Here is a 26286-nt window from a genome sequence, read left to right as displayed (position 1 = left end):
AATAAAAGTGGAGTTTCCTTCTGCTGCCTTGATGCTGATATACTGAGCTGGGAATAAATGGCATTTTATTGTAGAAGGGGATAATGTATATATTTAAAATAAAGTCATAAAATGAGTGTCTGTGACCATATAGATGTCTGGCTGCTTGCAACATCAGTTCTACTATGATCTGCAGAAGTGGGGCGGTCCTATTTGTTGCTGTATCTATTATCTATCACTCTTTTCAGTGCTGAACCCCAAAAGTTTAACCTTGAAACCCAACCGTAACCACTCCCACTGTCTCCCTGATTGTTATCTGTTCTGTTTCTATGCTTCTTGTGGCATGTGGGCAACTATTTCACTGCCTCTGTTGTAGGAAGTAAAATCAATTCTGAAAATGTCAATGAAGAATATGTGTTACACATTTTGCTATTTGTGCATCTCTGGTGCCATGCACATCATTAACCTCTTGGATGCAAACACAGATCTTACAATAGTGCATCCCTCATTGTCCTTTTGGACCTCTTGGTGACGTTTGATCCCATCAACCATGTATCTTATTGCACTGCCTATGGAGGTTGGGGTTAGTTGCACTATTTTGCAGTCCTTTGCCTCCCTCTGTGAGCAGTTTTAGTCATCACTGGTTGTGAGAGATGAGAGGTTGGCCTAATTACCTGTGATATATGGAGTGATCCAGTGGTCAGTCTTCTTTCCTTGCTTTTTAACTTCTATATGAAGTATCTAGGTGAGGTCATCCAATGGTTTGGGATGGGTATATCCAACTTTGCATTGCCACCCCAGGCTGCAGGGGAGATGCTGTTGATGTCCTGACTGGTGCCTGGAGGCTGTAAAGGACTGGGAGAGAAAATCCTGAAGCTGAACTCAAATAAGATGGAGTTACTGTTGTACACTGGGGTTCTCTGTTGATACCAGTATTGTCTCTGGATGGGTAGGTACTATCCATGAAAGAGCAGGTTCAAAATGTAGAGATCCTTGCAGACCCATGTCTCCTGCTAGAACAGTGGGTGAACGCCATATCTAGAGGGTCCTTTGTCCAATTGTGACCCTACTTGGTGCAGAGGAATCTGGTTTCAGTAACCAATAGTCCTATCACTACCTGCCTGGACTAGTGCAATCTGCTGAACATACTGTAGGTACCCCTTAAAAACTATAGGGAAACTACAACTGTCCCAGAATGCAGCATTACCAGCTCCTAGTGATGGAAACATATGACATGGATTCTGCAGGTGCTACACTGGCTACCAGTTGGTTTCTGGATAAAATTTATGGTGCTGGTGTTGTCCTATGAATCCCTGCATGGCTTGGTACCTGGGTACCTGCAGGACCACCTACTCCAACCAGAATTGGCCCAACCCATTAGACCTTGTAGGGAAAAGCTGCTGATAGTCCCAGACTTCTGTGAGGTGAGGTGGGCTGACACCAGAAGCTGCTGATTTTCTGTGGCAGCACATCACTCTAGAATAGTCTCCCCTTGGAGATCAGACTTGCCTTCCTCCTTGCTGGCTTTCAGAACATTATTGGACACTGAATTACTTGGATGACATTACCTTGATTTAATGAAATGTGGCATATTTATTTATTTTTATTCTTGTTATTCCTGTATTCATTGGGTTTTATACTGTATGGATCAGGGTTTACCATGGATGTTTTACTTGTTGTAATACCATATACCCTGTAAGCCACTGAGAGTTGTCTGACTGTGGCAGAGTACAAATTCAATAAATAAAGAATTAAAAATTATTCTGTCTCAGCCTAACCCATCTCAAAGGGTTTTTGCTGTAGAGAAATTAGCAGGTGAGCACATTATGTATGCTATCTTGAGTTGTACAAAATAAAGACAGAATATACATCTAAGTAATAGTGATGATGTTGATGATGATGTTGATGATGCTAAAATGAAGGCTTATGGCTTGATTCTTCTATATTGTATCCCACTTATCCTGAATTTCAATTTAACTACTGTTAATGATTCAATTGGGCATATACTGGCATATTTCCTAGGCATTTTCTTCCCCATGATGGACATTAATACAGTACCATGGAGACCAAGGTTGTATTGTGATTGCATATTTTATTGCATAAATAAACTGGCATTGGTAGAGCAGCTACGGAACAGCCACTTTGAAATATGGCTATTCCTCTCCTGAGGCTTTCATCCCTTCTGCTCCAGGGAGGAGCAAACAGGCACAGCTGCTATTGGTCTTCCATTCAAGCTTTGATCACAGGTCCTCAACATCTTTCCAAGATACCTCTCTCAGATGCCTTTGCCTTTTCAAGCAAATGCCTGAGCCTGAGCCACTGTCCTGTCCAATCTGTTCCATGATACAAGGGATTCCCATTGACTCACGAATGGGCCAGCTCTGCTCAATTAAAATCCACAAAGCAAATGTAGGTAATGGGGCAGGCACATTCAATTCTGTGTACCTCTTTGAGATCCGAGTAGAGAGAGCTGATCCTGAGTGATTGGTGAGTGACAATAGAGACCATGTGTGAGTTGGATACAACTTAAATCCTTAATTTTTTCTTCTTGCCATTCCATCCTTGAGTCCACATAATACACTTAGTCCAGGTACTAAATTAACCCAATGTCTAAATATACATGATACATTGAACCATATGTCAAATTGGTTGGGTTCACAAAGTAAACAAGTAAAAAAAAAAACCTGAACGAAGTGTATGCTAAACAAACTTCATGTCTGTACAAATGCATCATCTAGGTCTTTGACTGACCTGATTCAGCAATGTTGTGAATATAATACATGTAATAGTATTGTGTGATCTGGTCCATTATTAAACATTCAAATCAAAAAACCATTCTCTGTGTTAATGGTTTGAATGTTTGGGAAGGGTTTTTTTTTTTTAAAGAAAGAAACGATACAGAGTGTGTGAGAGCCATCATAACAATCCAGCAGCATGACAAAGTTTTGAGTATTTACTTTGCTCCTTCCTTTCTGATACATTTATTATATAAAGACATCCATGTAGAATAAATAGGAAACAAAAGTAAAAAAAATTGTCTCTCTTGATCCCCATGGGTTATATACACTACAGGAAAATCCAATTAGAAGTGGAAGGAAGTTGTTCAGGCTGTTAGGTATTCTGCTTTCGAATACCAAAGCAGATGAACCGTCCTGCTGGGAATTTAACCTTTGACAAAACTGATTTTCTTTAGTTAATGCACAACCTTTTGGCAATAAGAGTAGGATAGCATAGCATAGCATAAGATAGCATAGCATAGGATAACCAGAACCAGATGTTTTGGGTTTCTTATTTATTTCATCTTATATTTGATAAATATGTACTTTGTAACCAATATTTTATGAAATAAATGTTTCTCCCTCCAAATGCTTTTTATTTGGCTCTAAAATAATCTGGAAGCCTATCCCTCTAAGATTTGGGTCATCCTTAAATAAGATCCTTGTTTAAATAAGCTTCCTCAAGGGCCTTATTTAAAATATTTCTATCCCTCAAAGATTTGGGATTTTTTTTTTTAAATAACACACTTGAGAATACCAATACATTTTGTGAAATCATGCCTTAAGCCTTATGATCTCTAAATTCTCCTAACATATGAGGAGATTTTTATTCTTACAGAGGCTTGTATTTCTGGGAAACAGAATGGATTTAATATAAAAGGATCTGTGGGTGAAAATATTCATTTTTATGTAGTGAAAGCCAGAGGCCACTGTTACAGATATTTAAAAATGGATGAAGCAGACCACCGCCTTGATGAATTCGCCACCAACATGTCACCACTGCATAATTTGATACCATAAACATGTGCAGGACAGATTGGATAGGAAATAATACATGATTTATTTCCAAATGAGTTCCCTCTTCTCCTTAAACTATTAATCCTGCTGAAATGAAATGCTGCAAAATTTTGGTACAAAATGTATAGGAAAAATGTTTATGTAACAGTTTATTAAAATTACAGTGGATCCTAAGCAAAGAGATGAGGTCCCTTATTTTATATGTTATATGGATGCTTTGCTTTATGCTAAGTGCCACTAAGAATGACTCATACGATCAGTTTCAGTAATAGCAAATTTATGACAGGCTTTTTTAAAAAAAAAAATCACCTGCTGCTAAAATTAACTAGCCTATGCATTTGGCTCAAATGTTATAAATCCAACATTTCTGAATTGTGTTTCAAAAATTTGAGCAAAGTGTGGTACTAAAGGAAGTCATGGCTGGTAGTTTGACAGAATCCTGAATCTTGACCACAGTACCAGGGACAACTAGTTTACTTTGTCTCATTTTATATGGGGAATTCAATAAGTTTAGTATTGTAAAACTCCTTGCTTTGTCTACCCCACCACTTTCAAGTTAATATAACCAGTGATTGAAGATACTTTACCCCAGGTACTAGAATTAGTGGCAGTGATACCAGATTCATCTTGCTTGCAGTGAATCTGCTGTATACAGAAAATCTCAAGCCAAAAACAACCTTGAACTGATAAAGTTTGTAATATTGGAAACTGCCTTATACTGAATCCGATGATTGATTTCTCCAGTTTAGTACTATTTATCCTGAATGGCCAAGTTTCTTCAAGGATTCCTTTGTGATAATTTTTCTTAGCCCTGATTGAACCCAAAACATGCTGCATTTAAAGTCTCTGCCCTCTCTGTGGGATTCTTGTTCTGCTCTTTTAAAGTACTTGGTTAAATATAACTTAAGCCCTACATTACAAGGACATGCTACACTGTTTTCTCACAACCGATATGTACATGATTTGGCACTAGCTTTTTCCTGGACTTTTTTCAACTTCCCACTTTAATCTAGAGCCTGGGATCTCCTATAGTCTCTTATTCCACCTTGGATAAGAGGTTGGATAAGGTCCAGGTTGCTTAATCTTTTGAGGTTAGCCAAAATTGGCTAGATGCTAATCCCCGCTACATAACTAAGATATCCTAATTTTGGAAGCAGACTTTAGTTCAACTGACATATTTTAAAGAGATCTCCAGCAGCATGCCTACCTCAAGCTGAGTCTATGATTCCACTAAAGGTTAGGCTTATGAGACTAACAAATGTCAGGCTAGCAAGGTGTGATTAATTTGAGAACTGTGAATTAATTCCAGACCAAATTGCTTCTTTCCCTCCAAAATGAAAATTGAATTAAGCTTCACAAAAGTTCCAGATCAGAAAAGTAACAAAATGCTTCTGCAGATGCACATTATGAAAGAAAACGTGTGTACTTTGAGAGAAAATATATATTTAAATTCTTATGGTTATTTAACTGATTTTCTGGGTAGTTTCTATAGTTTTAACAGAAAGCAGTAGATGAACCTTTCATGAACCTTTTCCCCTGATGTCTTAGTTGGCAGGAGGAAATATGAAGCCATCACTTATTCTGCAAATTAGTGTTAATTAGTATTGACTTCTTGAAACCTCTTGGACCTTTTCCCCCTTTCAGCATTGAACAGTTATGATTAATAACATCTTAGCCCTTGGCTATGTATTCCTACTACATAAGAAAGTTTTAATTATTTATATCCATCCATCCATCCATCCTTCCATCCATCCATCCATCCATCCATAATTAGATTATGGGACATAAATTAAAACTAGGATTTTTTTGGTTACAACCCAAAAACCTTAAGCTTCCTTAATACTCCGTCTAGCTGGTCAGGCTACCACTTCAACTGGTTTATATTTCAAATAGTAAGCCTCAAATTTTGCCTTAAAAAAGCACAGAAAGCCATAAGCAAATTAAAACTGGAATGCAATTAGCTGACATTTGCATCATCTCAGTTCTCTATTATTTTCTTTTAACTGAAGCAGTGAACAGCAATTCTAGATAAAAGACTAGGGTTGTTGTTGTTGTTGTTGTTGTAATATTCCTTATTATAGGGTTCCTTAAAAGTTTTACTGACATGCATAATCAAAATATGTTAAATAGTAAAAAAAAAATCTACTACTGAGGTTTAAGGTCTGTACACAATTAAAAATAGAATTTACAATAATACAGTGTCACTATAGATGTTACCAACATACAATTGTTATTTATTGAGAGCTTAGGTACAGGTCAGAAACTGGAGTTTCCTAGGAAAGCTGTGCCTTTTTTGGCCAAAGAACTTTGCAAGATAAGACTGCATTTCTATATCATTCATCGGTGGCCAAGATTTGTTGTCTATCATCCCTGAGGCAGGAGCCAGTTTGGACTAGCGGTTAAGGCAATGGGCTAGAAACCAGGAGTCTGTGAGTTCTAGTCCTGCCTTAGGCATGAAAGCCGGCTGGGTGACCTTGGGCCAGTTGCTCTTTCTCAGCCCAAGAGCCAATCAGGCGTGTTATGAGAGTTCTAGTCCCGCCTTAGGCATGAAAGCCGGCTGGGTGACCTTGGGCTAGTCGCTCTTTCTCAGCCCAAGAGCCAATCAGGCGTGTTATGAGAGTTCTAGTCCCTCCTTAGGCATGAAAGCCGGCTGGGTGACCTTGGGCCAGTCCCTCGCTCTCAGCCCAACCCACCTCACAGGGTTGCTGTTGTGGGGAAAATAGGAGGAGGAAGGAGTATTAGCTATGTTTGCCGCCTTGAGTTATTTATAAAAAAAATACAGGTGGGCTAGAAAATTAAATAAATAAATAAAAAAAATTTAAAAAAATATATGAAGGAAATTTTGGTTGAACACTGGGGAAAATATCCTAGTAGTAAGAGCAGTTGGACAATGGAACCAATTATCTGGAGAACTGGAGGTTCCCCTTTGCTGGATAGCTTACCACAGAGACTGGACTGATGGGGCTGCTTTAATTTGGATACCATAGCCTAAGTGACCTTTCCAATTTCCAAGTTTCTTTGATCTCCTGTCTTCATTTATTGGATTGATGCAAGGGTTACAACTCAAAAATGCATATTTAATATACTTTGAACACTACACAAAACATCTGTTAATATTACCAATATTAGTATTATTATGTAGTGTGCATACCTCCTTAATATTCCAATTTCTGGCATGGGGAGTTGCTTTAGAGTTTCTTTCAGATTGCTTTGCAATGCATGTTTTTTGGGGGGTGGGAATGAATGAATGAATGAATGAATGAATCAGAATAGTTAAATGCAAATTTTAACTTAAAACTTTTGCAGTTTAACTAACTTCTGAAATGAATATGACATCTCTGGAGTTACACAAATCAAAACAGGAGACTTCTAGACTCATGCTTTCTTATATCCCTTATATAGGGATGGATAAGATTTCTCTAGAAGGAGCAATGTAATGACCTGTGCCTGTCATTTGGAGTAATCAAGGCAAAGTAAGGGCTAGACAATTAATCTAAGCAACCTTGGGAGAGACTAAATAGGCACTCCACAGAACTGCCATTAGATACTTAATTTCCGTGCCATCTGTTTGGGGCAAATTAGTACAAATGAATTTTGTATTTTATTCACCTGCCATTATGAAGTTAGTCTTCATGATATGGGGTGCTCAGTTAACAGGGCTAAATTACATGAGCATATTGGTCATATCACATTTGAAGTATCTTCAGGTACAGATGGAAAGCTTTTTTTCCAGCAAGATGGGAATGCTTCTGTAAGATTCATAGTCTAAACTGAAAGATAAGGATTTAGATCCAACCACTTTTTTACAGTGATATCCAGATAATAGCCAGTATCTCTGTCATTCTTTTTCTATGTCATTTTTTTGTTATTTACAGTTGTCATCATCTCGTGTAGAGCACAGTCTCGGCTTTCTGATGTAGCAAAAATGGCAGAGGGGAAGTATGGAAAATAAATAAGATGAGCTTGAATTCTTAATATTGGAAGGTAAATATGTATAACAGAGATGTGGTGGGATGATTCTCACGATTCAGCTATAGCAGCTGAAGGATTACAATTTATTCAAAAGGAACAGAAACCATAGAAAGGGAAAAAGAATTGCACTGCATTTTAAAAATATCCTTTTCAGCTCAGAAAGCTAAGTGAATGAACTTGGTAGTGTTGCAGAGAAAAACAGGGTTATAGTAGAGGAATAAGCAAAAGCTTGTTGTTGGTCTACTATCACCGGTTCAAACAAACAGAAGATAATGGGTGCTTGCTTTCCAAAAGCAGATTGCAAATCTTTCAAAAAGTTCTAACGATGGGGAACTTTAATTACCCTAACTTCTGTTTAAAAACAAAGTCTACCCACCGTGATCCTTCCCCAAAATTTCTGACTTCTGCTGACAACTTTCTCCTTTAGAGGGTGGTCAACAAGATCAGTCATCCTTAACTGAATACTAACCGACAGGGAAGTTTTAGTACAGCAAATCAAAATAACACAAGACTGGGTTAAAGTGACTGTGATTTTAAGGAAACTGAATCTGAATCTAATCAAATGTGTACTAGTATTATTAATGGAAATCAGTGTTTTTCTAAAGATCTCAGATAAGTGTACAGAACAGTAATCTCAAACAATTATCTAATCCTAAAATCAATAAAAATGTAACAGATAGTTTAAAATAAAAATGGTCCAATTTATAACTGGAATGTTTGTGCAATGAAAAATTATTGTATTTTCATTGTCAGTAAGCACTAGCAAACTGGGGCATGTCTAGAGGACAGCAGCCAACATGATAATGGCCCTGGAAGAAAAAACCATATAAGGAATGGTTGGAGGAACTGCAGAAGACTGATAGTTGTCTTCAAATATCTGAAGTGCTGTCATGCAGAGCCTGTCAGAGTAGAACTGACTAAAGGGGAGAACAGGAAGCAATGGGTTTACATCACAAGGAAGTTGAACTTGATCTTACCATGATAAGAGCTGTTCAAAAATGGAACAGACTGTTTTGGGATGCGATGGACTCTCATTCCCTGGATATGGTTAAAGAAAGACTGAATGAATGAATGCAGCAGTAGATTCCTGCAGGGGATTGGACTTGGTGATCTCCAAGGTTATTTCTAACCCTTACTGTACGTTTCATGGGTACCATTACAGAGAAGACTGTCTCCTTTGATCTTAACCTATGAGTAGTCTATTCTACAGAAAGGCATCTTTGGGGCATTCACTAAATCCATTATAGATAGAGTATACATAACATGCATTATACTTTCCACTGGCCAAGTCTGCATAGCTTCACTTCATTGATTCCAGTGAAACTAAAGCCTTTCCTATCAGCCTTTCCTATCAGGGGAGGAGGGAAAACCTTGATTTTTATTTGTTACAACTATTACCCAGTTCTCTGGTTAAGAACCCTGCCAAAGCAGCTTATAATCAATACAGCTGTCACCATAAAAGCACAATATCAGCAAACCTATTTCTAGACTTGGTTGCTTGTAGCTGTTGGTGGAAAATGGCCATGTGTGCACAGGAAAGAGTCCATCTGAGTAGGCCTCTGTAGTAGTTGTTAACTTCCTCTGTGTAACGCAATATTCCAAACTGCCACCTTGTTGTGTCCCTCTCCCACCACCCAGTAATGCAGGCAAGAAGAAACACGTAGGCTTAGCAAGTCCCAAGTAGTCCATCATCCAGTAAAATAGGCTGCAGAAGATGTTTTATTTTGGGGTTGTATATTGTATGGCTTTATCTAGGATCACAAATTATGGAACAGAAGAATCCTGCCTTATAGTGAACTTTGGTAGGTGAACAGATCACCCATTATGGCCAGCTATTCCACTATAGACCAGGCATTAACCTGATAAATATAAAACCAAACAATATAAGCCACTGTATGTTGCCTTTATAGACTTCAGAAGTATGCTTGGTCAGATATCCAGAGGAAAATTATGGTGTAGGCTTATGAGTTCCTGCGTTCATCATTGCTTCTTAATAATATACAAATTATGTGAGGGTTCCCCCCAAATGGTATATAAAAATAGATTAGGACATTTTATATATGGTATATAAAAATAGATTAGGACTTTTAAGAGAGATTCCAGCTAGTAGGGCTGTGAGACAAGGCTCCATCCTGGCACCATTACTATTTAATGTTTACATTAATTTGCTTGTTTCATACCTGGATGACTAAGTCATCATCCACTGAAGCAGGCAAATAGCTGTTTAACAATTTTCTATTATATGGAATTATTATTATTATTTTTTTAAAAAAAAACTATGTTGGTTCATTGTATTTTAAACATGAGGCATTAGGGAAAAAAATTATACCAAGACTAAAATGAACATATTAGAAAGTACCCAAAATCTGGTAACTGGTCCTTGGATTGTCATCAGTTTGAACATGTGTCATGTTTGAAATATCTGAGCATGTCTTTCAAGTTATGGATAGCAGGGCCACTCATGTAAATGATGTAATTCAGAATACCCCAAAGTCCAAAATAACCATTCTATCATGTTATTGAGGTTCGGGTGCTCAGTTTATTCCAGCTACATTGAAGCTATACTTAGCTATGTCTTATACCCAACTACTGTGCTGGGCACAAATTGGGCTCTACAGTGAACCCAGGCATGGGGAGCCCAGCAATCAATTTCCCTGATGCCATGTTGCATTGCTAATACAGTGCTTCAGCTGAAGACAGGTGTCATGAAATGAGGCTCAGCATAATTGAACATTTTGCTCAGTTGGATTAACACTTCCAGTATTATAGTGATAAATTTTCTTCTTGTTCAAAGTGCTCATTAGAGAGGAAGTTCAGGGTGGGTTATAGAACTGAGATAGCAATGGTTGCATTGTTTGCATTGTAGATGATCTCCTCCTGGATCTATCGGCAGCTTTTGATACCATTGACCATGGTATCCTTTTGAACCGGCTCCAGGGGGCTGGGAGTTTGGGGCACTGTTTTGCAGTGGTTCTTCTCCTTCTTCTGTGGCTGGTTCCAGTAGGTGCTGGGGGGAGAGAGAGTTCAAGCCTAGGCCTTTCTTATGGGGGTGCCTTGGGGTTCTGCTTTCTCGCCTCTCCTATTTAACATCTACATGCAGGGCTGCAACTAGGGTCTGTGTCACCCGGGGCAAACATGGATTCCACTCCCATTTTGGTGCCCCCCCAGTGCTCATTTTGGTGCCCCCCCAGCACGACACCCGGGGCACATGCCCCGGTTGCCCCCCCTAGTTGTGGCCCTGTCTGCATGAGCTTGGTAGGTGATGTCATTTAATGGCATGGGGTACCGTATCATCACTGTGTGTGTGGTGCTCAGTTAAATCTCCACCCCCTGCTGGGCAGGTAATGCTATTCGGGTAGGTAAACTTTAGAAAGTAGCACTCCTATTTCATTCACACACACACATCATCCAGTATACTTAACTTTGGCAGTTTAGGGTTTCAGCCTCAACTGGATCTGCCCTCTGTGGTCTGAGATATATGGCTGATTGCTTCACTTGTTGACCATTATTCAGTTAGATCTTCAATGTGGCTCTTTTTTTTTCTTGTTTGAACCAAATAAATACATGGCTAATACCTATTTGGAGAACAGATGCCATATAGTGCATACTGCTTAATGTTTCTAAGGGAATCTGAATGTTGTCTCAGAGGAAGGAGAGAAGAGAAGAATCAGATAGAAAGGGAAAGCAATGCATTGAGATCCTTCCTAAATTACTTGCTAATACTCCAGAGGCCTACTTTGAGTTAATTGGTAATTTTTCATAGGCGAGATCTAATCTATGAGTATAAATTACTTTGCATGACTGTTATTCCTCAACTGAAACGCACCAATGTGTAATTTCCTTACATGAGGCAGGAATTATTCTAACTTCAATTAACTGGAATGGAATTGAAACCTTTCTCAGTCTCTGTTCCCTCTCATTTTCTCTCCCTTCCTCTCTGAATATGGGAGTACTGTTTGACATTTTGTATTTATTTAAATCATTATGGAGAATTAGAGAGGGAATGAAAGAGCGAGTGAATTGGTTTCAACAGGCTGTTTTGGAACACTGTTCTCAAGTATAACAATAGGAGCAGAAACAACAGAAGAGATACCTAGAACACCACTGGAGAAAGATGAATAGTGAATCCAGGCCTGCTGTGAAGAATATTCTTGGCATCTGCCACATAAAATTGCTCAGATCTACTTGGAGTTTGGACTCTGTGCAAATCCAGTTGAGGTGACTGAGACATCATCTTGCTCACTTATCTAGGAAGTGTTTATTCCTTTCATTCCTGAGGAAGTGGACAGGATCCTTGGGTCTGTTACCCAGCCACTTGTTTCTTAGATCCATCATATGATTGGATCCATATGGTGAGGACTTCATCTCTGAGGGAAGGTGTGGTTCCCTCTGTCTTCAAGGAGCTTGTGGACAAGTCTCCAGCCTCTCCTTTCTGGGGAAGGCTGTTAAGAAGGTGGTCAGGCTGCAACCTGCAGGAAGTAGATTTTCTGAACCCATTTCAGGCAGGTTTCAGGCCAGGGCATAACACTGAAATGGCACTAAACTCACTGGTTGATGACCTATAGCATAGCCAGGATGGGGGTAACACAACTATTCTGGCTTGCCTGGATCTCTCAGCAGCCTTATCTTTCTGGACCAACTAAAAGAATTGGGACTGGGGCCTCTGGTCTTGTGATGCTTTTCTCCTTTCTCTGTGTGCAAGTTCCAGTCCGTATTGGTGGAGGGGAGAGACTGAGTCCAAAGCCCTGACCTCTGGATATCAGGAAGGGATTTGCTTGCATGCCAGTTGTGCCCATTCCTACACTAGAAGGCTCTTCTCCCAGTGAGTCATGACTTGGTTACCTCTCATGTGGGATATTGCAATTTGCTTCCAATGGGTCTGCCCTTTGAATGGTCATTTGGAAGCTTCAGGTGGTCCAGAAGGCCCCACAGCAAGCAGTAATGGGCAAGCCATCCATGGAGATCCATGTAACATCCCTATTCACAAACTGCACTGATACCAGGAAGCTTTTGGGTGCAATTCATATGTGACTTGATCACAGAAGAGGGGGCAGACCTGGTGTGTATTACTGAAACCTGGCTGGGCATTGAAGGAGGTGTTGCTCTTTCAGAGATATGCCCGGCTGGGTTTTGAGTCTGGCATCAGCCGCGACCTCAGGGCAGGGGAGGAGGGATGGCTGTTGTTGTCTGAGAATCCCTAGTGGCCGTCAGGGGTCCTGCTCCACAAGTGGCCAGGTGTGAGATCCTGTTCTTCAAGCTGCGTTCCTGAGAACACTTGGGAGTGTTGCTACTGTGCCAGCCTCCCTGCTGCGTAGCAACCTCCCTGCCTGAGCTGCTGGAGGCCATCCAGGTTTGGCAGTGGAGTTCCCCAGGCTTATGATGTTGGGGGACTTCAATCTGCCTTCCCTGGGGCGGGCCTCGGAAGCAGCCCAGGAGTTCATGGCTACCATGGCAGCCATGGGCCTGTCCCAGATTATTCGGGACCCAACTAGAGACAGTGGCCTCACCCTGGACCTAGTTTTCTTGTCAGAGGAGTGGCAAAATGATCTGAGGGGAGAATTACATCTTTCCCCTTTGTCATGGTCAGATCATGCCCTGGTGGCCTTGAGATTCTCTCGTGCCGCCCCCCTCCACAGGGAGGCAGGACCAATTCGATTGGTCCACCCCCGGTGACTGATGGACCTGGCTGGGTTTCAGAGGCAGCTGGAGGTTATACCCGAGGATCTGCTGCATGGTCCAGTGGAGGCCCTGGCTGATGCCTGGAATAGGGAGGTGGCCTGAGCCTTGGACAGGATCGTGCCTGTGCGGCCTCTCTCACCCACACAAACCTGGCATTCCCCGTGGTTTACGGAGGAGCTGAGGGTTTTGAAGAGGGTTAAGAGATGCCTAGAGCGCTGCTGGAGGAAGACAAAAACCGAACCCAACTGAACACAAGATAGAGCTTGTGAGATTAAGGCCTACCTTGTGGTGGTAAGAGCAGCGAAGCGCCAGTACTTCTCCGCTCTTCTTGCGTCCGCAGAATGCTGCCTGGTGGCCCTGTTTAAGATTACCTGATCCCTTTTAGGGAAAGGGGAGTCAGACATCCATCTACAGGGCCATGTGGAGGAATTTTCAGGGCACCTGCAGGATAAAATCGCTCAGATCTGGACTGAATTGGACTCCAAGCGTGAGACAGAGTCGGAGGAGATATCCAGGGAACGTACTTACCAGGTTATCTGGGACCAGTTCGATCCTGTTGAACCCGAGGAAGTAGACAGGATCCTTCGAACTGTAAATGCTACCACGTGCCAATTAGACCCATGCCCCTCCTAGCTGGTGAAAGCAGCACGGGAGGTGACATGTGGCTGGGTCCAGGTGATGGTAAACACATCCTTGAGAGAGGGGGTGTTCCCAGCAGCCTTTAAGGAAGTGCTGGTGTGCCCCCTCCTCAAGAAACCATCACTGGAACCTACTATACTGGACAATTTTCGCCCAGTCTCCCACCTCCCTTTTTGGGGAAGGTGGTTGAGAAAGTGGTGGCTTTGCAGCTCCAGAGGATCCTGGATGAAATGGATTATCTAGACCCCTTTCAGTCAGGTTTCAGGCCAGGATATGGGACAGAAACGGCATTGATCACACTTATGGATGACCTCTGGTGGGAGCGAGATGGAGGCAGTGTATCCATCCTTGCTCTTCTTGACCTCTCAGCGGCTTTTGATACCATTGACCATAATATCCTTCTGGACCAACTTAGGGAGTTGGGGGTGGGCGGTGTGGTTTTGCTCTGGTTCACCTCCTTCCTCCAGGGTTGGTCCCAGTCAGTGTTGATAGGGAGTGAGAGATCTGGCCCACGGCCCCTCCTTTGTGGGGTGCTGCAGGGTTCAGTACTCTCTCTGCTCCTTTTTAACATCTACATGAAACCACTGGGCAAGATCATCCGTCACTAGGGAGTAAGGTATCATCAATATGCAGATGATACTCAATTGTACATCTCTATCCCAGGTGAAGTAAGTGATGCTGTGGCCACCCTTTCTGAGTGCCTGGGAGCTGTGGGGGCCTGGATGGGGGACAACAGGTTGCGGCTGAACCTGGGGAAGATGGAGTGGCTGTGGATTAATTTCTGGGAAATTGTCATCTTTAGTTCTGGATTGGGTTGCACTGCTCCAGACAGACCCGGTGCATAACTTGGGGGTCCTCCTGGACTCACAGCTCCTGCTCAAAGAGCAGGTGGCAGCCATGGCTAGGAGGGCCTTTGTGCAACTTCGTGTTGTGTGCCAGTTACCCCCCTTCCTGGAGCGAGAGGCTCTTCGAATGGTCACTCATGCCATGGTTATCTCCCATATAGACTACTGCAATGCACTCTACATGGGGCTACCCTTGAAGAGTATCCAGAAGCTACAGCTAGTGCAAAATGCAGCCGCACGGGTGATCTTGGGTTTCCCAAGATCAGCACATGTCACTCCTTTGCTCCACAAGCTGCATTGGTTGCCAGTATGCTTCTGGGTCCAATTCAAGGTGTTGATTATCACCTTTAAAGCCCTATATGGCATGGGTCCAGGTTACCTAAGGGACTCCTCCCCATCACATCAACCCACCCCACCCAGTCGTGCAGAGAGGGCATGCTACGGACCCCGTCTGTAAGAGAATTCCATCTGGCAGGGTCCAGGAGGCGGGCCTTCTCTGCAATAGCACCTGCCCTTTGGAATATCCTTCCCCCAGAAGTGAGATTGGTTCCCTCCCTCCTGGACTTTAGGAAACAGCTAAAGACCTTGTTCTGTAATTATGCCTGGGGCAGGAGAGAGAGTAGCCATTCTTGGGGATGGTTAGTTTCTTAGAAGGACCCAGCTCTGCCTGCAAATTATAAAGAACTTCCAGCCATTGAGGTTTTTATTATATTTATTGTATTATGTATTATAGTGCTTTACAGTTTTATATTTTTATTTACGTTTTATTGTAAACTGCCCAGAGTCCCTTTTGGGAGATGGGTGGTGATAAATTTGATTAATAAAATAAATAAATTCAAGGTGTTGGTTATCACCCACAAAGCCCTACATGGCCTTGGACTTAATAATTTGAGACTAACACTCTCCCTTTGTTTTTATCTGTCCTGTAAGATCTGACACAGCTGACACACTCCAGGTCTTAACTATTAAACAATGTCATCTGATGGGATCCAGGAAGTATGCCTTCTCTGTAACAGCACTTGCTCTTGAGATTTGAAAGGCCCCAACCCTATTGTCCTTGAACCAATCATTGGAGACCAGGCTATTTCCCCAGGACTTGGGCTACAGTAGTTGATAGGCTCCCTTTTTAAGGTTTCTTATGTCTGTTCCACTAGGATGACCATCTGCTTTCCTGTGGTCTGATGTGATTCTACTTCTTTGGTTTTCAGTTTGTATTCTGCCCTGAATCATTAAGAAGTTCAGCAGCTTTAGAACTGGGAATTATATATAATCCTGAATGTTCAGTATGTACTGGAAAACAAGGACAGAAAGGGGATATTGTCTTCAGGTCCTGCTTGTGGACTTCTCAGTGGAACCCACCAAAAAGACAGGGTGCTTCTAAAAGAAAGGTGCAGTGGTTGTGGAAGGTCCAAAGCACCACTGAATCATTTTTGAAGCATGCACAACCTTATATGTAAACAGGCATAGGATGGCATCACAGAAGATACCACTGAAGGAACATTAGAGAATATATCACTTCCATCAGAAAATAATGGATGATCCATGTATGTGTCTCTAGGAAAGGTAATCTATGCTCTACATGGGGCTGCCTTTGAAGAGCATTCAGAAGCTTCAGCTGGTACAGAATGCAGCTGCCCAGGTTGTAAATGGTGTAGGTTATTCTGCACATGTAACACTACTGCTTTGTGGGCTGCATTGGTTGCCAGTGTGTTTCTGGGTACAATTCAAGATGCTGGTTGTCACTTTTAAAGCCTCTTCATGGCTTGGGACCGAGTTACCTTAGGGACCATCTTTTCCCAGTTGTTTCTACCCATCCAATCTGGTCCAGAAGGATGGGCATGCTCCAGGGCCCGTCAGTCAAGGAATGTCAGCTGGTGGGGACCAGGAGACATGCCTTTTCTGCTGTGGTGCCTGCCCTCTGGAACATCTTCCCTCCTGAGATTAGGATGGCCCTGACTTTGTTGGCCTTTCAGAAGGCCTTGGAGACCTAGTTATGTGCCCAGGCCTGGGGTCCTGAGTGTGTGAAGGGCTATGTTAACACCTATGGATTATAGTATCTCTTGGCTGCTATACAGTATACATTACTTTTTTTATATATTGTGTTTTTAATTGGTTAATTGATTTTATGACTGGTCACCACCCAGAGTCACTTGTCTGAGATGGGCGGCTATACAAATTGGATAAATAAATAAATCCATAAACTGGGAGCCACCAGGGAAAAGGCCTTGAGAACTGATCTCAGAAACTGGGGAGGACCAAGCAGGACCTCGGAAGGAGGCATAAGCAGAAGTGGGGGAGATGCAAAAAAAAAAAGTCAAATTGCAACCACCCAGTTAAAGCCCCAGTCTTTCATAATATATCAACAATGCACATTTTAAAAGGATGGGGCTTCAGTCGTGTGGTCGCAAACAACACCTTCATCTTTTAGACACCCCCCTCCTGGCAGATGCCCCTGGAAGGAGGTTTCAAAACATATGCATATTCATATGAGATCAGATACTCTTTCAAGCAGAAATGGCATTTGGAGTCTCCCTCCAGTACCAGCTCTCTTTGCTAGCAACAAGGATGAACAGCATGATTTTCAGCCATTGCACACTTCTGTTAACTTGTCTCATTTTTTACAATAAAGCTCTATGTCTGTGATTTTTTTTAACTGAGAGAGGTTGAAATTGAATCAATGCTTTATGTACTCCCCTACTTTATGAAAAGCGATTCCCATTCTCTTTAAGTGAAAATTGAAATAGCCGTAAGCTGAGCAATCGCCAGCGTGGCAGGATTTTTGATAAAAGACAAATGTTGCTAAGTTTCTTTAAAGCGGGGGGAGCTTGGGCTCTTTATCCAGAGAGATAGAAATATTGCCATGGATTCTCTCTGAAGAGTTTGCTCAGTGGGAAAGGGTGATTCTTTTTCCTTATGTATTCATTCATTATGGTGCAATATCTTTCAGGTGGTTCTGGGAAAACCTATATAAGTCAGCATGAATGGCTTATATCCAGAAATACACTGGGAGCTGAACACAGTTGAATTGGGTACATGAATTTACATTTGCAATCTGCCTCTTTTTCTAAAGCAGCTGTTTAAATACAAACTAAAAGCCTGGAAGTGAACAAATGAAGTGATTCCTTACCTCACTGCTCAGCAATTGGTCTTGCCAGAGTGTTGTGTGGACAGAATGGATATCAATTCAATAAGCTACATCACACACACACACACACACACACACACACATATGAAACCAGTGACAGGTATTTCTTCATTGGCATTCCTAACTCTGATTTGGTAGCTGTCAGCCAATGGCATGGTTCATGGGGTTGTATCTGGTTTTGAAGGTAAGCAGTGAATGGCTTGCAGACACAACTGTACATGTAAAAACCTGCCTTGGGCTTGAAAAGCACACTGGCAATATTTTTATTCTGCTTCTTAGAGGCTGGGAGGTTCATGTTCATTCAGGTGATCCTGAATGACAGAGAGGAAGTGTGGTTCAAAGGTTCATATTTTGAGACTTAATCCTCACCTTTGCCATATACTCTTAGGCAAGATCCTTGGCTTTTAGCCTCAACAAATTGTCTTCTTTGAAATCATAAATACCTCATGATCATGTTGCCTTGTTGCTGAGCCAGCTCTGGGAATATCTGTAGCTCTGCGGAGAAATATATTATTGACCTCGGCCTAATATAGCATCAACATTTGTCTCAAAAACCATCACCCTGTGATGTTTTTAAGTAGATGTGTTCTGTGGAAAGGAGTGGTCTAGAATGAAGACAAATAGAGAGACAGACAGACAGACAACAACTGGGATAAGAAAAGGACTTTTCTTCCAGTTATAATTTGCCCCTTTGTGAAGGCATTCTTCAAAGAAAGTTGTTTCTGCTAATATTCACTAGAGTGCAATATTATTTATTTGATTTTATGTGCAGATTCTTTCTGTGTATCATTTGCCACTGTAGGCTATCAGGACCAGATAGAACTGCCAACAAATTCAAGCAAATGTAAATGCCATCTTTTCAACCCATCTTCCCCCAGATTTCAATTTTTGTTTTTGTCCTCTATCTTGGCAGTGAGGAATCTTTCTGCCCAGGGAGTCCATGGAAAGCTCTTAGGAAAAGAGTAACAGCTTGTTCAGAAAGCTGAACAACAGATCCCCTGGGAAAGGAACTTGGCCAACGTTAAAAGAAGGCAAGGTTGTTTCTCCTAGGTTACTCTTGCAGCTGGAGCCATGGAGATCGATACGACTTTGAAACTGATGTAGGTAGTACTGGGACATGAGATCTCTACAAGTAGGTTGGAAATAATGTATCTACATCACTATTTGGCTGCACAGAAACAAAATTAATAATTAAAACAAACACACACACAAGGTACATTAGATCTGAGGATCAAAGGGTCTGCAGGAAGAAAAGCTTCAAAGGCCACCCTCAAGACAGACCTTTGGGCTTTTAAGCTCCACAAAATGAAAGGGAATGAAGCATGGGACTCTCCTGAAGAAATTCATATTCAGTTTAGAGTTTGCAGTAGCAAAGAAACATGCAGGTTCTCCATCAAACAGGTCCTCATTCACCTAAATTACTCAAGAGAACTGGAGACCCAGGAGAGGCCCTCCATTCAGAATAAGATTCAACCAAACTTAAGCACTGTTAGGGCCCTTTAAGGTTGTAAGGAATGTACTTCAGTGGAGTTAACAAGTACCTATATATACTGTTCAGTTTTTAGTGCTCTTGCATTTGTACAGAAACCCTCTACAGTCTGAGTCAGGGTAGTTTCTGAAGATGTTTTCATCTCAAATTGCCAGGCAGGAATGGAATGTGAAGCTTTTCTGGGGGAAAAAAACTGGTCTGATCCATAGGAATAATGGCTGAGGCTGAAATCCTATATCCACTTACCTGGGAAAAAAAAAAAGGCCTCTTGTAGAATTATGTTGTTCATAGCTTCCAGGTAAGACTGTTCTACTGTGCAGCTGGGGAAAAAAATGGAAGTTAGAACCCAACTGTATTCTGGAGTATATCATGTTTATAAAGGGTGTTTCCTCCCTGCTGAGTTGAAGTCCTCTTCATTTAGTTACCTGGTTTCCCTTGGAAGTAATGGGTGACAAAACCTTGAAGCTGCAACTGGATTGTGGTAGAATAAGGGGAAAATACTGTTTTAACCCTGGTAGAGCTAAGAATGATTTAAAGCTGTTCAATCTTGGGGTGAGATGGGAAAACCATGGGAGTAATGGAGAAAGTCAGTGTTGCTAGGATTTGCTGGGGCTATGGTTAAATACAAAGTGAGGGAAACGTCTTGGAGCCTCTTCCCACTGTTGAGCTGAAGTGTTCCCCATCCATCCTTGAGGTGGCAGAAAATAATATTTTTATGAAAATTTCTGCCTCGTTTGCTGATTCCTGTCCTACCTGTATTGACTGTTAACCATCTCTGCTAGTGAAGAATATGAGTGACAAGGACTAATTAGTTTTACATCTCTTGAAGCTCTTTTTACATATGTGGGGAAAAACTCTACTTTTACATTGGGCCACCTAACAACAATGTAAGATTGTTTCACTCGCTGGTTAGTGATGAGGTGAAAGCAATGAAAACTGTACTGATATACAGAAGCATCTGCAGGGGGAGGGAGTCAAAACAGGTAAGATAGTGGTTGCAGCATCATAATCAAAACCCTGCTACTTCATACCAACATACAAAGTGGCAGGGCTTCAACTGCAATGCTGAAACCCCCATCTTGCCTGTATTTGACACACACATGCACCTATGCCCACACAAATTCACTGTTCCCACTGGTAAACTCTAACAGGCTCTCCCACCTTACCGGGCAGCTTCCCCAGCCTGATGATCTGCTGTTTCACAGGTTAATTTTGACAGTGGGTTTAGCACTTTGGGCAGTGTGGACAATCAATATTATGTTGCCGTAGTTTTCTGCTGTCTCAAAGATGGATGGAAGAGCTTTCCACAAGCCATGGGGAAAGGCCCATAGTAATTCAGTCTGATAGGGGACAAATGTCCACTGATCCAATACTGGGTATATCTTGCCCTAACTCTAAGCAAGTTTATTTACTTGGCAGCTATTGCATTTGAGTAAATCCTACACAGACTAGATTGTTGAATACCTTGTTTGTAATTGATTTATAAATGTATAAATTTAATAAACCAATCTCATTTCTTTATTCACAAAGTGCAGGATTCAAAACAAAAACACCTGCTAGTTCAAAAGGCAATTGCTGGCTCTGGCTGATTCTTTTATGTGTCTCTTTGAGCTGATTGCTAAGGCTTGTGTTAGAAGTTGATTTCATTTCTTTTATTGAGCCTTATCTTACTCTTGGTGGGCATTAAACCTTTACTATGTATTTCTTTATACATCTTTCATCTCTATGGGGACAAGCAAAATAATGGTTGTGGATCTCTCCTTAGGACATCTTTCAAGATGGAGTGAGAGGAAGAAGGTTGACTGATGGGCCTTCAGAGGCACGCAGTGTAAAGCAAGAGTGAATGCTATATTCAATACACACCCAACTGTGAAAGAACATACACTGCTTTGTATCTGAATATGCTTTCCATGTTCTGATATTGTGGATTCTTCTTAGTTTGTACTCGACAATAGGCTAAACAGTGTTGTTGTTTAAATGGCGTAGCCAATCTAAGTGAGGTGCGCCATTTTCTACATTATGGACGTATGTGTCTTGGTGTTCACAGTACAGCTATCTAATAAACCCCAACTGGGGTTTATTATTTAGATATAAACTGGCCTTCCCCAGTGTGGTTTTAATAGGACCATAATTTCTCACAGTCACCACCCATGCTGGCTTGATGAAGAAAATGGGAATTATAGCTCAAGACATCTAGAAGGCACCAGGTTGGGGAGCCTAACCTGAATTCACACATTTATTTCTTCCCACTGCAAATGTGATTTATTTTAAGCTGTAGATTTTACAGAAGACCCCGGATTTATTTTGAGTTGTAGATTGTACAGGGGACTCAAACTGAACACTGTAATTTAAAGGAATTTAAAATCTTTTTCTGTTTGGCAGCTTTTCACATATTGTAGAGAAATGCCAATTCTGCAGAGTAACTAGAATATCCAGACCTGTGGATGAGTTTTGCCCTCTAATTTATTCAGATTTCACATGCAAAGGAGTGGGCTCTGTGTGCGTGGCAGCTGTCCTGTTTTGATGTGGTTCTGACTAGCAAGCACAAGATGTAGTCACCAGAGCACAAATCAGTGTGTCTAGTAGTACAGAACTCAGTGTTCTCTCTAAAGATAAGCAAACAAAGGGAAACAGAAACAAGGCAAACAGTCCTAGGTCATGCATCTAAAGCAGAGCCATCTGAAGAGTCAGGTACAAAAGGCTACAAGGAGTAGGAGATGAATTATTAGGAATTGGGTCCAAGTGCTGGACAGTGTCCAAAACTGAATATTTTTATACTCCTACCTTTAGAGTTCCACAGTTATAGATGAGTGAGACTTGAAGAGGGCAAACTCTCTGCCTTGGATGAAAGAACAAAATCTAATTGGATTAAGGCATAGGAAGGATCCATTTTAATTAAATATTAGAATAAATTATTTAACAGAACTTGGCAATATAGCCCATTGTGTAGGTTGGGACAGATGAGCTTTGGAATTCTTCAGGAAGGGTCTGGAAACTCATCTGTTGCTAATGTTCTAGCTGTCAAGTCAGCAAGTGGATTAGGTGGCCTCGTAGTTATGATACTATGATTGCCAGTCCGACATTTCTGCTAACTGCCAGCATAAACAGGAAAGTAATCAGTCATCCTCTCCAAGGATTCTAGTGTAAGGAAGACTTCACCTTGGTAAATGATAAGAATAGTAGAAGTACAGGTCTTTGGAGGCATAGGTGTCCACAGGGAGCTGGTAGGGGTGCAGTTGCAGGTGGGAAAATAAAGAATGTGTGTGGCAACGTCATCATACAAATGCACGGAAGACTGTATTCTTCTGCCTCATGTCAGGTTGCAAGGACACAACACATGCTGATATCACACCATGCATGTTGTTATTTTGGTGTCATCACAGTTTACTGAAGGCACTGCCATTTCTAGGGGCACTTCACTTTCTTGAAAACTAAAGCAAAATGCACTTTTCAAAACTTCTGCAAAACAGAATTCTTCTAAACAACCGAGCAGCTGCATCACTTCATTGGATAGATGATATCAAAGCTAAATATGTTACTGAGGTGTTTGTCCCCGTCTTGATCTTGATCCTGGCAATTTATGGATACTGGCCAATCTGCACGGTCTTAATGCATAGTTTTTAGATACATAAGGTGAAGTAGATGAATCCTAGTAATAAGGATACTATTACCTTCAAGGCTGTGGCATGATTAGTACTTTGCTATATCTCTTCTTCATAGAACTGTTGGGTTTTGTTGTTGTTGGTTTTCCATGATGCACATCACTGCATTATCAAAAGCTTCTGGAGCTACCACATATAACAGGGTAGTTGGCAGTGTGGTACCACCTCCAAAGCAGGTGAACTAAATAAAACTAAATAAAATGATCATTTTTCTCAAGGAAGCCTTTGGTACAACCTTCAGATGATTCAGATCTTGCCTTCCTTAGCTCTTCAGAGAGGCATTCAGGGATATTTGAAGGTTTTGCTGCCTGAATGGTAACACATCAGGACCTTGGTGTTGTTTATTTCACTGAATTTTTTATACTTAAATTTTATGTTGTTATTTGTCAGTCACTCAGAGACTTCACAGATGGAGTGGTATATAAGCTAGCATAGCAAATAAATATTTTTTAAAAATTATGGGAAATTTAATTATTTCTCAAGATTTGGGCCATTAAAAAAAAAAAAGCACCTGCCCTACAAAAGAACATCTTGGAAGGTAAGCAACATCAATGCCTGTATGTGAAAGTGTCTTGTGATATCTCCAAATGTGTCTCAGATGTCCCACGTGTGAAAGTATGGTTGCTGGAGGCATTTGTATTACAACCATGAAATGGATTCATTCTGTTCAACCTGAAAAGGCTTCACTCAGATTTATGTGTTTGTTTACTTGCAAGGTTTATCTACCACTTTGATATAAATATCATAAAACAAAATTTACCAAACATGTTCAGTTGCTTAGGGCCAATAGACCAGAATTATTTTGTCACTGAAGTCCTTAAGTTATTAGAGCGATTTTCTTCCCTAAGCCTAAGAACACAGAAAGCCCTAAAATACCTCATTTTTCCTCTCTTAGTGCAGTTGTTAATAAGATACCATTCTTATCACCCATTATGCAAAAGGAATTATAGATATGCCAACTCATTTTTTTATTAAAGGATGAAATGGAATTTTTTTTCTTCTCATAATTAAAGGTTGCTTCCCCGTTTTCTGTAATTAAACCCCGTTATGAACAGAAGTATGCTTTTTTAAAAAAAATAATGAAAGGTTTATGGAATCTTGGTCTTTCTAAAGCAACTTGTGGTCTTTTGCCCTCTGGGAAAATTGAGGGGTTTAATCCCAGTTCTCTGCTTTGAGTGATGAGCTATAAGGTTAAAGATCAGTATTTGCAATTTTCACAGCCTGATCTGTGCCTCTTAGACACAGTTTGCTAACAGCATCAGCTGAAGCCTTTAAATTACCAAAAGCCACAAAATACAGGGATGATAGAAATTGCCAATGAGTTGGGGCTGAATCCTGCATGTTGTGTGAACCAACCCATTTGGTTCACTGGTTGGACTCAGGAAGAAGGGTTGTGTAGTGAATTAAAATGAATTTGTATACATAATGCACTGATGCTCTGTTCCCCCAGCTGCCTCCCCTTATTATCTTAAAAGAACAACAGCCCTCATCTAGATAGGTCTTCCCACTGTCCTCTCAATGGGAAATGTAAATGATGCCTAATGAGCTTCCACTTAGGGCCTCCCTGGCCTGTGAAACAAATTGCAGGGGAAGTTTCAGTCCATTCTGTATTGAAATCAGCCTATCTTCTTCAAACGCGCCTGCATAATGCATGCAGTCATTTATAATGCATAGCGTTATTACAATAAATACCCAAGGATTTGTAGTGGGAATGATGAGTCACTTGTAAATTGTTGCAAAGTGGATAAAGAACAAAATGTATTTACATAGTGCTTAATTCCTGTTACATTTGAAAGCAGTTGGCCAATGAGAACAGCACCAGTGTAATCTGAAATATGTAGTAATTGCTCTAATTTTTCCCCCTTTCTTCTATTTTTACTTGCAGGTTTCTTGAGCACTGGGGATCAAGCAGCTAAAGGGAATTATGGCCTTCTTGATCTCATTCAGGCCTTGAGATGGACTAGTGAAAACATTGGGTTCTTTGGGGGCGACCCGCTGAGAATAACTGTTTTTGGATCTGGCGCCGGCGGTTCATGTGTCAATCTCTTGACTTTATCCCATTATTCTGAAGGTAACCGTTGGAGCAATTCAACCAAAGGTATTATTGCAGGTTGCAAATTTTGACGATTTTGGTGTCTGCATGCCACCACCATGCCTACTATGTGATGCTCTTGCATATATGTTCTTGATGTATCTAGGTAATGCCAAAAATTAGCTGGTCTTAGTCCACCTTTGCTTTGAGGTCATGTACCTACACTACAACTTATGCAAATTCAGTCTCTATGTATTTCTTCTGCCGTGACAGTTTTCTCTCTCCTACTGTATATGTGTACGTATGTCTGTCTCTGTGTAATGGATTTCAGTGGTCTCAATGGCTTCAGGAATATGTATAACAATTACTTTCACAAGTATTTTCACAAACACAATAAGGAGGTATTAATCATTTTTTTAAAAAAAAATCTTCATTCATACTTCCAGAATGGGTATGAACTGAAGAGAAAAGTACAGATGCAAATCATATGTAAGGTTGGTTTATTTATTTAATGCATTGATACATTGCTTTCCTGTAGCAAAAAGTATTTCACAGTAAGCAGTAAATAAATAAAAGTTTGCAAAAAAAAAAGTAATGAAATACCATATAATTCCCAGATGCCAATTATCCATAAACTATACTAATATTTTCCAGTTATTGAACAATAATTTGGAAAAACTGTAATTTCACTATATATCCTAACTAAACTAGGGTCTATGTCACTACAGTATTTATTCAGTGAAGGACGGTTGTTTGTAAATTGTGAATCCCTTGTGCGAGTTGTGTTTTCAGTTTGGTTCTTCTTTCCATGGTTGAATTATGTAGTGTATACAACAAAGTTTTGTTTTGTTTTGTTTTTTAAACCCTTCCCATACTGAAACCCACAGTTATCTAATGAATCAATATGGTGGGATTCAAAGGAGATATTCCTTCATTTGGCCGTTCTTTACACAATGGAATTTGTTCCTCAAAGATGTGGTGATGGCCACCAGAATAGGTGGCTTTAAATGAGAATTAGATGAAATCATGGAAGATAAGACTGCTGCTGTC

The 26286-nt window shown here is 40.9% G+C and overlaps 1 protein-coding gene across 1 annotated transcript in view; it reads left to right on the top strand.

Annotated features, from left to right (window-relative positions):
* NLGN1 (neuroligin 1) overlaps positions 1 to 26286 on the top strand; it is a 468892-nt gene that overhangs the window by 425889 nt on the left and 16717 nt on the right. The window contains exon 4 of the mRNA XM_063306435.1: positions 25090 to 25302. Within this exon, the coding sequence (XP_063162505.1) occupies positions 25090 to 25302 (213 nt within the window). The remainder of the gene's footprint in view (positions 1 to 25089; positions 25303 to 26286) is intronic.

The sequence above is a fragment of the Candoia aspera genome, chromosome 6 (genome assembly GCF_035149785.1).
Source record: "Candoia aspera isolate rCanAsp1 chromosome 6, rCanAsp1.hap2, whole genome shotgun sequence".
NCBI classification, from domain to species: domain Eukaryota; kingdom Metazoa; phylum Chordata; class Lepidosauria; order Squamata; family Boidae; genus Candoia; species Candoia aspera.
This window is presented reverse-complemented; position numbering and strand designations above follow the sequence as displayed.